At 57.5% G+C, this 10825-nt stretch overlaps 1 protein-coding gene across 1 annotated transcript; it reads left to right on the plus strand.

Annotated features, from left to right (window-relative positions):
* Positions 1-2099: 2099 nt before the first annotated feature.
* Positions 2100-10825, plus strand: LOC119113335 (uncharacterized). The gene is made up of 5 exons (XM_037237651.1): positions 2100-2277; positions 3776-3897; positions 5397-5579; positions 6934-7152; positions 8299-10825. Exons 1-5 carry the CDS (start codon positions 2205-2207, stop codon positions 8785-8787), a joined length of 1086 nt encoding a protein of 361 aa, XP_037093546.1. The 5' UTR covers positions 2100-2204; the 3' UTR covers positions 8788-10825.

Below are 10825 nucleotides of genomic sequence, written 5' to 3' on the forward strand. Positions count from 1 at the left end.
TCCTGGCGGCTGGCGGAGGACCGGTCCCGTTAGTCTTGTCGGCTGGCCGGGGACCGGTCCCGTCAGTCTTGTCGGCTGGCCGGGGACCGGTCCCGTCAGTTCAGCCGGCTGGCGGGGACCGGTCCCGTCAGTCCTGCCGGTTGGCGAGGACCGGTCCCGTCAGTTCTGCCGGCTGGCGGGGACCGGTCCCGTCAGTTCAGCCGGCTGGCGGGGACCGGTCCCGTCAGTTCTGCCGGCTGGCGCCTGACATTTGGGGCATTGAAAGGCGGAAGAGGACGACTCCTGTATCTGAGCGTCAGGACCCCGCGCTGCGGAAGGCTGGGAAGCGACAGGAACTTCTCAGGCTGTTCATCCAGCCGTGGTGTTTGGGATTGTTCATCGAGATGACCGCATGAGCGGTGTAGAATGGGTGTAGCGTTTTGCGATCCGGTGGTAGCTTGCTGACGTGGAGCGTGATGCGAAGGGGTCCGAATCGCGCAGAGGAATGGGTGTCCCGTGAGATCTGTCACTGCGCCTGGTAGCTACCGTGCTCAAGAATGAAGGTGCGAGTCGGTGTCTAAGGACGCATCAAAGCGCTGAAACTGTTCCATTGTGGCGGGGAGATGATATCCGTTGTCATGTTGTTTTTTTGTGAACTCTGCGTTGAACTCTGTGTATTTGGCCCCTCGACTTTGAAATCCCTTACACTTTATATACCTCTTACCACCTGTGCCCAGACAAAATATCTAGCTACGGATTTTTCGTTGCGTCAGGGGGGAATGGTTACAAGTAATGTGACCTGTGCAAACAAGGACTGCTAGTATTTATGTACTGCTATTCATTGCGGTGAAGGAAGGTGACTAAACGGGGAAGGCTGCAGTGCGTTCGCTGTCTTTGGAGCACTTATATAGCCCATGAGATTTACGCTTGGAGGGTAGGTGGTGTGATCTTACGTGCATGAACAGATATTAGTCTGTTGAGAAGACCTTGTTAATTCCCTGACCGGATCAGAGATAGAGCCCTGCACGCCAACACGTGGTAGCTAATTACGCCGGCTGTACTCGGTTCCGGCGCGAGCTTGTGCCATACGTGCGTGTCTCCAGCGGAATCGTCCCGCTTGTTGCTCAGCACACCGACTCCTCACCCTTGGCGCCAGTCGACGCTGCTACGATGCTGCCGAAATATACGTATCAGCCGCGGACCTCTCTGTGAGAGCCCTATGACAGGGATTCGTCTCCCTCTCGAAGTCCTTGACTCCGAAGCAGCGCAGAGGAAGTTGGGCCTATGAAATGTCGCTCTCGGGATATTGGGACAAGATCGTCAAGCGGACCAACGTAACCGTGGAGAGACAACATCGAGGTCAACAACATCATGGTTACCAGCTTCCTCATCAAGATCGCCACGATCACTACACGCTCACGTAGGGCGAATCCGTGCCCGACATAGCGGACTGAAGCGGGTCCTGTCTGGTCCAGAGCAGACCTCAGCGGGTCCCGTCTAATCCAGAGTAGACCAGAGCGGATCCCGTCTGATCCAGAGCAGACCAGAGCGGGTCTCGTCTGGTCCAGAGCAGACCGGAGCGGGTCCCGTCTGATCCAGAGCAGACCAGAGCGGGTCCCGTCTGATCCAGAGCAGACCGGAGCGGGTCCCGTCTGATCCAGAGCAGACCAGAGCAGGTCCCGTCTGGCCTGATCCCGCTGGCTGGGACGCCATCGCCGGCCCTGTTCCGGTGAGCCGAGCCGCCGGCACGACCGTGAAATCTGACGGCCGCATTGTTCGCCGGAGGATCCGGGAGGCAGCGCCCCCGGCGGCGGAGAGACCGGCGACAGGACGCCGGCGGCGGGCGGCCGCGGCAGCGCCGGCGAACGCGGCTGCGCGGGTCGTCGCCACCTGCCGGTCGGTAGCAGGGTTCAGTCTGGAGCAGGCGGCCGAGTCTGGGGGCAGCTTACCCGCGTCTCGTCGGGCCGAGCACGCACGTCCTGTCCGAGCCGCCTGAGTCGACTGCTGACCGTAGTCGGGGACGTCGGTCCGGGCTTTTCGAGAGTCGGGTCTGAGTCGAGAGTCGGCTCGGGCTGCTCGGGAGTCGGGTTTGAGTCGAGAGTCGGTTCGGGACGCCTGCCTCTCGAGGTCGACCAGCGCGGAGTCGGGGAGTCGGCCTCCGGGGCGGGACCCGTGACCTGGTCGGGGTTCGCCGCTGTTTGTCCGGTTTCGGACGGCCTGAGACGATGGCCGGTCTCCTCTGCCGTCTGCTTCTGCTCCAGCTGCTGCTGGCTCCGACGCTGGCCTTCAACATCACCGGTGAGAGGCGGACCGGTGCCGGGCGACTCTGCCTGTTGTGCTGATGACAGGCAGCGTTCGGCGCTCGTCTTCCTGTACAGAGGAAATGTGATGCTATGCCACATAATAGGCCACACGGGTCTTTTAAGGCCACAAGGCCACAAGGTCAATAAGGCCAAAGGACCCCTCTACGTGTCAATGTCTGTTACTGGAAGTGCGTAGCTTGTCCAGAACGTTTTAATTGGTTTTGCTGCGAAGTAGTTGAAACGTTGCTGTCAAAAACCACGGCTTTAATGATGTCAGTGGATGCGCGTGCCATGCCCTGGCGTGTGCGTGCTGTTTTGAGGCCGGTTTCCATTGAACAAATAGTGTTTATTACAGTTTGACTCGATTTTGAGCCCCAGTGATGTACGGTTGTCTTTGAAGCGGTTTCTGGTTGACAAACTTTATGGTGATATCTGACGTGTCTCGTCTTACTACAGAGAGCCTACCGCTTGCAAACTTTGCAAGTTAATTAAGCATTTCTAAAGGCTTAGTCACTTGACGTTACTGACATGCTGAGGCCTCGCCTTACACAACAAGCTAATGTAGATCATTGGTCGCGTACCTATAAGCATGCTAGAAGCAATGTAGCATGGTGTTACGATGCGTCTCTTCAATCACTTAGGTTCAAGGAGCGCGATCAATATGTCTGTGATTGGCATATGTGTTGGTGGTATCCGTAACTTATATGTCCCATTGTATTACCCGCAAGCCTACCGTGACTTAGCCCGTACGACTCCAGTGGACAGGTTTGAGATGCCTCACTCACTCTCTAATCGAGTCACGAACTTTCACTGAACGCAAGCCTACGGTGACTGAGCCCGTACGACTCCAGTGGACAGGTTTGAGATCCCTCACTCACTCTCTTATCCAGTCACGAACTTCCACTGAACGCAAGCCTGCCGTGACTGAGCCCGTACGACTCCAGTGGACAGGTCTGAGCTCCCTCACTCACTCTCTAATCAAGTCACGAACTTCCACTGAACGCATTCCTCTGCGTTGCGCCGTACCGCATTCACCTCCGTGGAGTCGTCCTTTCCACCGTGGTCGTCCGCTCCGTATCTAAGGTTCGCATTTCACGGCTAATGGCACCTAACCACTGCAACATGGCGTCTTTCCACGTGTACTCGCTCCGCGTTGGACGTGTCACGTGCGTGCACTTTCCGATGGGAGCCAAGGGAGCCAAGGTCACAGCGTCAGAGCACAGGCCAGCTTTCAACATCTCGGAGAGGCTGCAAATAGCTGGCGATAAACTTGCCAGCATTACCTTTTGAATGTTTCATTTTTCTTTTGTTGGCATCTTAGTTAATTGGCACTCAGTGCTCCGGGCTCAGTTTAAGGTGGTGAGACCAGGGGCGGGGTAACACCCTCTAGAGATGCAAAGTTTCCTGTAGGCCCTCTTCCCTTGAGACTGACCCTCGCATCGGAGGACTCCACGGAAGAGTCCAACCGCCCTGATTTTCGAGCCTCTCGCCAGTGGAGACCGTGCTGAAGGCCGACGCGCAGGGACAGATCGCCAGTCAGGAGTACTGGGACAAGTTCCGCGCCTTCATGGAGCTGCTGAGCAAGGCGGACGCTGCCAACCGCACTAAGCTGCTGGTAAGAATGAGCTGGCGCGTGCCGGCCTGCCGACGGTGTCTACCGAGCGTGATCCACGTGGACGTGCCCTGTCCCAGATACTCGGGACACAAATCCGGACATGGGGACAATCGTACCTAAAGCGGTTTTCATAATCGGGAATATGCCAAGCAGTGGGGATGTCACTGCCAACAATGGAGTCAAAAAGTCAAATTTTGTGAGCATGTTGTTTGGCCCCAATCGCTGCAAGGATGGGATCAGACAGCGCAGCTCACCCAAGCCCTCCGGGCTGTGCGTTCGATCCGACGTCCGTGCAAGAGCTGTGGCGTCGCCGCAGTTATGACGTCACAACAACCGCGACGCCACCACTGCTCGCCTCGCCACGAAGTGCCGTGGACCACGGACGAAAGTTCAGGCCTTTTCAGCTCAGTTCAGTTCAGTTCAGGCCGAGAGTTCGCCTACAGGCGAAGTTTGTGCTCTGTACTCAGCCACTCGCCGCACGAGCCGTGCCCCGGCGGTGCCGTAGAGGGAGCTGTAGCCGACGCTGTCCCGGTGTCCAGTGTCCCAGTGTCCAGTGCCCGTCGTATTGCCGATGTCTCACGGTTGACACCAGCCGATGCTGGGAAGCGTCACCAAAAGCGAGAAGAGTCACCAAAAAAACGGGAAGCGTCGCCAAGAACGGGGAGCGTCGCCAAAACCGGGAGGCGTCGCCAAAAGCGGGGGGCGTCACCAAGAGCGGGAAGCGTCGCCAAAAGCCTGCACCTTGCCGCGCCTCGCCAAGCGTGCGAAACGCGAGCTGTTGTCGCTACGCACTAAGCCCGCGAGCGAGGTGAACCTGTGGATCTTGCCTGTTGGCGTCGGACAAACGCCGACGCGCGGATCTGGGATCGCTCTTCCCACAGGGATCCGAACCTGCGCCTCCCGGTGTTGCGCGCGGCGACAGGACAGCGGTCTTTCCCATACCGGTCGGACTGTTTTCTGAATGAGTTGCCCGTAGACTTGAGTTGGCTGGATACGACAGGTTTTGAGCGTGCTGCCAAGTCGTCCTTTATGCGATAGGTTTGTCTGATGCTGTTCGTGTAGGCGTGTGTTTGAATGTTTTTATCCCTCATCACTTTCCGTTGCTTCTAGGATTGCTGTTTTAGTTCTCTGACAAATGGCATGTACTAGTCATGTATTTATTTGGAGTCCTGGAGTCTTCGAGAACGTGCCTATGCGGGGACCGGGATATCTGGATCGAAACTGTTCAGTTGTGCTGGCCGAGGGAATGACTGACCTGAGTTCGGATGACTCGGCCGAACTCGGACTTCGACTCGGACACTAGGACTCGAGTTCAGATTCTAGGGTCATGAGACTCGGGCCAAACCCTGATTTGTAATCATGTCTCACCTAATTTAACCATAGGTGAATCTAAGCCAACTTGCGAACTAGCGCAGTACGACAATCCTGGACAAGAACTCTTCTGCCTTTCGCAAACGCATGAGCTACAACAGTCTCTCCACGTCTCCCACTGCCGCCAGAGCATCCCACACATCCACGAGTTCCTGGTGCCTCCGCAACTGCTCTCGGCCGTCGCCGAGCACCTCTCCAACTCCACCTGGCTCTCGAAGCTGGGGGCCGAGTACCACGAGCGCGGCGGGCACGCCATGGCGCCCCTCATCGACGTGCTCACCAACCTGGGGAAGACGTCTGTCCTGCATGAGGTGAGCAACAGATCTCAAGCTCACCGACCTGGAGAAGACGTCTGTCCCGCACAAGGTAAGCACCAGATCTCCGCAGGACATCAACCTGCTCACCGACCTGGGGAAGACGTCTGTCCTGCATGAGGTGAGCAACAGATCTCAAGCTCACCGACCTGGAGAAGACGTCTGTCCCGCACAAGGTAAGCACCAGATCTCCGCAGGACATCAACCTGCTCACCGACCTGGGGAAAGATGTCTGTCCTGCATGAGGTGAGCACCAGATCTCTGCAGGACATCAACCTGATCACCACCCTAGGGAAGACGTCTTCCCTGCATCAGATGAGCACCAAATCCCTGCAGGACATGTTGGCAGGCTGTAGCGCACGGCTGTGTCGCGGAAGGCACTGGAAACGCTGGTGTGACGTCAGCGTGCCAATGTGACGTCATATGGCTCAGTGCGACGTCAGTCGTCCTCTGCGTGACGTCAGCAGAGCTCGAGTCGTGACGACAGTCAGGCTCGGGTTACGCGCCCCCTGAACTGTACTTTAAGCCGTTCCGTCTCGCAGTGCACTTAAGTCTGTCTCGTGCCTGCGCCCGGCGGCAGCGGTTGCGCTAAAGGTCAGGTGACGTCAGAAGGCAGGACGTATCGTGTCGAGCACTGCGACACGCGAAATTTTCGCCACTATTTCGCCTTTGGCCTGACATTGCACAGTCGGATGGTACTGGTCAGTTTTCACGCAACGAACAGTGCTTAGCGTGAGCTCAGATTTTAGAAATCCATTGTTTCCAATGGTTTGGATCATGTATTTAAAAATGCTATGACGACGGTCGACTCAAGTGTAACGCCAGTTGGCTCCCGTGGTGACGTCAGTTGGCTTCTGCTTTGACGACAGTCGCGCCAGTTATGGCAACAGCTGTGATTGCTGTGGCGTCAGTCATGTTCATTGCAATGGCGTCAAACACCAGAGTTCAATGACGTCAAACACCAGTTGCGCTCGTTGTGAGCTGTGGAGACACTCGTTCCCTTGACGTGTCGGTTCCAAGAAACGCGTGGGGAAAACTGCTGCGGTGTCATGAAGCGTCACTTGCGCTCGCCGTAACATCGGTCGTAGCCTACAGACGATCGCGCTGCACGACACGCCGCACGTCTGGTGTGACGTCAGTCGCCTCATTACAACGCCATCCATGTGTAGCGTTAGTCACTCTCAGTATGACGTCATTCGTGTGTGACGTCAGTCGCTCCTGTTATGATGTCATTCGTGCTTGGAGGGACACCAAGCAGCGCAACACGTGATGCCTCTTGACGTGCGGAGAGCCTGACTCGTGACGTCACATGGCGGAGCCGTGGACATGTGACGTCAGCCCTGTCCTACAGGTCACAATCCCGCGTGACGTGCTGGAGAAGCTGATGTGGCGGGCGCTGGTGCGCCGCGAGCAGCAGGGTGCCCTCCGCAGCTGGGTCGGCCGCGCCGTCAGCACTTTCTTCAACAGCTCCGAGGCCCTGCGAATGCAGCGCGCCGACTCCAGCCTCTTCGCCGACTACATCCACAGTCTTTTCGAACTCGACTGGATCCCACTGAAGGAGTTGTTGATGGTGAGTGTGACTGGTTTTCGCTGCGGACCGGGTCACTAAGACCACTGGAGATATTCCTGGATGCTGGCCGTAAACCCTGGGATACATTCCTAGATCTCTCCGCAGAACCCCGCGAGAAATCCCTAGATCCCTCCGCAGAACCCTTGGAGACATTCCTAAATCCCTTCGCAGAACCCGGGACATATTCCTAGATCCCGCCGCAAAACACCGGGAGACATTCCTAGATCCCTCCGCAGAACACCGGGAGACATTCCTAGATCCCGCCGCATAACCCGGGAGACAATCCTAGTTCTCTCCGCACAACACCGGGAGACATTCCTAGATCCCGCCGCATAACCCGGGAGACAATCCTAGTTCTCTCCGCACAACACCGGGAGAAATTCCTAGATCCCTCTGCAGGACCCCGGGAAATAATGAGCGCCACACCACAGCGGAGGGCCACTGAGCACAACGGTGACTCGACATTCAATGCGAGCTGTCACGGTAGAATTGATGAGAAATCCCACGTCCAGATCCAGAAAAGAGAGGGCGCATTGCCGGGCTTAATGTCTCGAATTCACCCCAGAACTGAATCTACTGGCGGGTCACGTGCCGTACTGTCTTTGTCCTGCGTCTGTCTGTGTCTTTGCCTGGCTTCTCATGCCACGTCCTGCAGAGCACCGCGCTGCACTATGATATACTTGATGTCATGTATACGCTTGTACGATCTGGGCTGTGCCCACGCGCACCCCACGCGCTGCTGCAGAAGACACCTTGGCGCTGTGCCGGGAGGTGCTTCCCACCTAGCTGGACAGACTTCTCCCGTGCCGCCCTTCACGCGCTACACGCCACATCCACGGACTCTTCCGTCCGTGCCACCGTCCGGCCTCGACTCCGTGCCACCGTCCGGGTGCTCCCGCCCTGCGGGACACGCTGCAGCATCACAGACCGGCTCTGACCCACGCCTCGGGCGCTCCCGCCCTGCGGGACACGCTGCAGCATCACAGACCGGCTCTGACCCACGCCTCGGGCGCTCCCGCCCCGCAGGACACGCTGCAGCATCACAGACCGGCTCTGACCCACGCCTCGGGCGCTCCCGCCCCGCAGGACACGCTTCAGCATCACAGACCGGCTCTGACCCACGCCTCGGGCGCTCCCGCCCCGCAGGACACGCTGCAGCACCACAGTCTGCGTGCCAAGGTGGCGGCGGAGATGGAGAAGGCGCGGAGGGGCGGGAAGGAGGCGGAGCCGCACGCCGTCGATGAGGACGACCCCGAGCGCGACCCCGTCCTGTCCGAATGGGACGGCGTCGAGGACAGGGACGTGCGGATCGACGCCTGGTTCGGAGCTGGGATTGCCATCGGCCTGAAGCCGCTGCCGGTGGAGGACGACGTCGCGGAGAAGGGGGAAGAGCAAAAGGGCGCGGGAGAGAAGGAGGAGAAGCGGAAGGACGGGGAGGATGAGAACGAAAAGAAAAAGGGCAGAGACGAGGGAGAGAAGAAGCAGAAGGACGAATCGAAGTCCCCCGACGCAGTTCATCCGAAGGTGGAGGGTCAGAAGCAGGAGGCGACAGCTGCGCCAGAGACGTCGGCAAAGACGCACGACGGGTCGAGAGGGCTTGAGAAGGGAGAAAGCGTCCAAACAAAAGGGCCGTAGGAGGAAGGAAGCCCAAAACATGTAGAGACTGGAGAAGGAGGAGGAGGAAAGAAATCCAGATAGGTGGAGTTCTCTTTCTCCCTCTGTAGAGTAAGATTGGAACTCAGGATGGGTGGGGAGCAAAGGAGGATGGCCAGCAAAACACATGCTAATCAAAGATGGGATCCACACCCGTCGTAGGCTACACCCCCTGCCACCAGGTTGGATTCTGCCACAAGCAGTCTCTCACTTAAGCTCGAGCCATTCCCTTACCCGAGCTGTCCAGGGGTTGTGGGCAGGGCAGGTCGTCTAATCAGATCAGGCAGGTCATCTAATCAGATCAGGCAGGTCATCTAATCAGATCAGGAAGGTCATCTAATCAGATCAAGCAGGTCATCTAATCAGATCAGGCAGGTCATCTAATCAGACCAGGTAGGTCATCTACTCGGACCAGACAGGACATATAATCAGATAAGGCGGGTCATCTACTCAGATCAGGCAGGGCATCCAATGGCCGGAGCAGCCGCATCCCGGCTTCAAGTGGTGGGATCAGGTGGAGACACAGCGGCAGGGCGCGTTCGCATCAGATTTGTTAGAGGATGTGGACTTTATCTGTGCACCTCGCCCAGAACGTGTGGGCGTAGTTATAAGTGGTGTATAATGCTTGATTTGCACTGGAGGGAGTGTGGGAGAGGGCGCGAAGTTCTCGCAAACAGTCGCTAACCCTTAGCCTTAACTGGTTGACAATGACGCACCGACGGCGTTGTGACCTTGTTTTGACTGCTGCGTGACTTCTGTAGTTTTTCTATATCATCTTGTATTGTTAGATTAGCTGATCTCTCTAAGGTGTAAATAATGCGTCATACTTTGTTTGCGCTCCCTGCTTTCGCTCACTACTTTAACCACTTCGGCACACTACCACAAGGTTGAAAAAGAAACCCAGATTATAATGAAAGCCTGCAATGTGTAGCTGATTTGTCCGACTACTGAGAACAATAGCCACCGTAGAAAATAAAGCACGTGGTACCTTATGTCACAAATATGACAAATATCACACAGCGGCCTAGTGAAAGGGCCGCCAGCTATAGGTTTGTACCTTGCCACCTCGTGATAGCTGGGGACTGCCCCAGGCCTGCGCACCTCTGACTGTACCCCTGAACGCTCACAGCACCCGCTGAGTCCTGTGTGTGGTTCAGAAGCCTTATCATCTCCGTCCGTGCATTGTGGGGAGTCCCGGCTCGAGCCGGTGCGCCGTGGGACTCGCGGTCCGAGCCGCGTCCGACAGCCGCGGGTCCGCCGGGGCCTGCCCGGGTCCCTGCGGGTCTACCAGGGACCGTCCGGGGTCCGTAAGGGGCCCACGCGGGCACCGCCCAGCCGACAGCGGCGAGGGCGGAAGCTGAACTGCGGGTTGGCCATTGTGGAGTGATGTGGTTCTGTTGCGGGGACGACGGGTCTGGAATTTTGCCGGGAAGTGTCGACGCAAGACTGATCAGTCACGACGCTAGAATCCTGGTTAGTCCTGACGCCGGGGTCCTGATCGGTCCCGACGTCGGGATCCTGATCAGTCCTGACGCCGGGATCCTGATCAGTCCCGACGCCGGGATCCTGATCATTACCGACGCTGGAATCCTGGTTAGTCCTGACGCCGGGATCCTGATCAGTCCTGCCACCGGTATCCTGAACAGTCCTGACGCCGGGATCCTGGTCAGTCATGACACCGGGACCCTGCTCCTGAACGTCTGACATCCGCTTGGACGGCGGCTCTTGACATCAGGTCAGGAGGCAACGCCTGGCATGAGCCCTGGCCCCGAAGCGCTGAAGCTTGCAAGCATCGCATCCTGGTGCCAGAAGCATCAAAAGATGCTGAAAAGGTGCATCGCGCTGAAGCGCACTATGCTACAGCTGGTGGTGAACTGGCTAAGCGCCCGAGACATCATGGCTGTACGCTGTCACGTGTTTAATATTCCAGTCGATCGCTAGAATCCCGGCTGCCGTTCGAGCGTCGCCTCACGGGGCCTCACACATGTGGCCAGCAGTGAATACACGAGTTTACGACATG

The sequence above is a fragment of the Pollicipes pollicipes genome, unplaced genomic scaffold, assembly GCF_011947565.3.
Source record: "Pollicipes pollicipes isolate AB1234 unplaced genomic scaffold, Ppol_2.1 Scaffold_7262;HRSCAF=8765_pilon_pilon_pilon, whole genome shotgun sequence".
Classification (NCBI taxonomy): Eukaryota; Metazoa; Arthropoda; class Thecostraca; order Pollicipedomorpha; family Pollicipedidae; genus Pollicipes; species Pollicipes pollicipes.

What these genes read in the sequence shown, in the direction of transcription:
- LOC119113335 (XM_037237651.1), top strand. Translation starts at nt 2,205, where the DNA reads ATGGCCGGTCTCCTCTGCCGTCTGCTTCTGCTCCAGCTGCTGCTGGCT. An exon ending in CCAACCGCACTAAGCTGCTG is followed by an intron (nt 3,898 to 5,396) that starts GTAAGAATGAGC and finishes CACTGCCGCCAG; the next exon opens with AGCATCCCACACATCCACGA. An exon ending in AGACGTCTGTCCTGCATGAG is followed by an intron (nt 5,580 to 6,933) that starts GTGAGCAACAGA and finishes CCTGTCCTACAG; the next exon opens with GTCACAATCCCGCGTGACGT.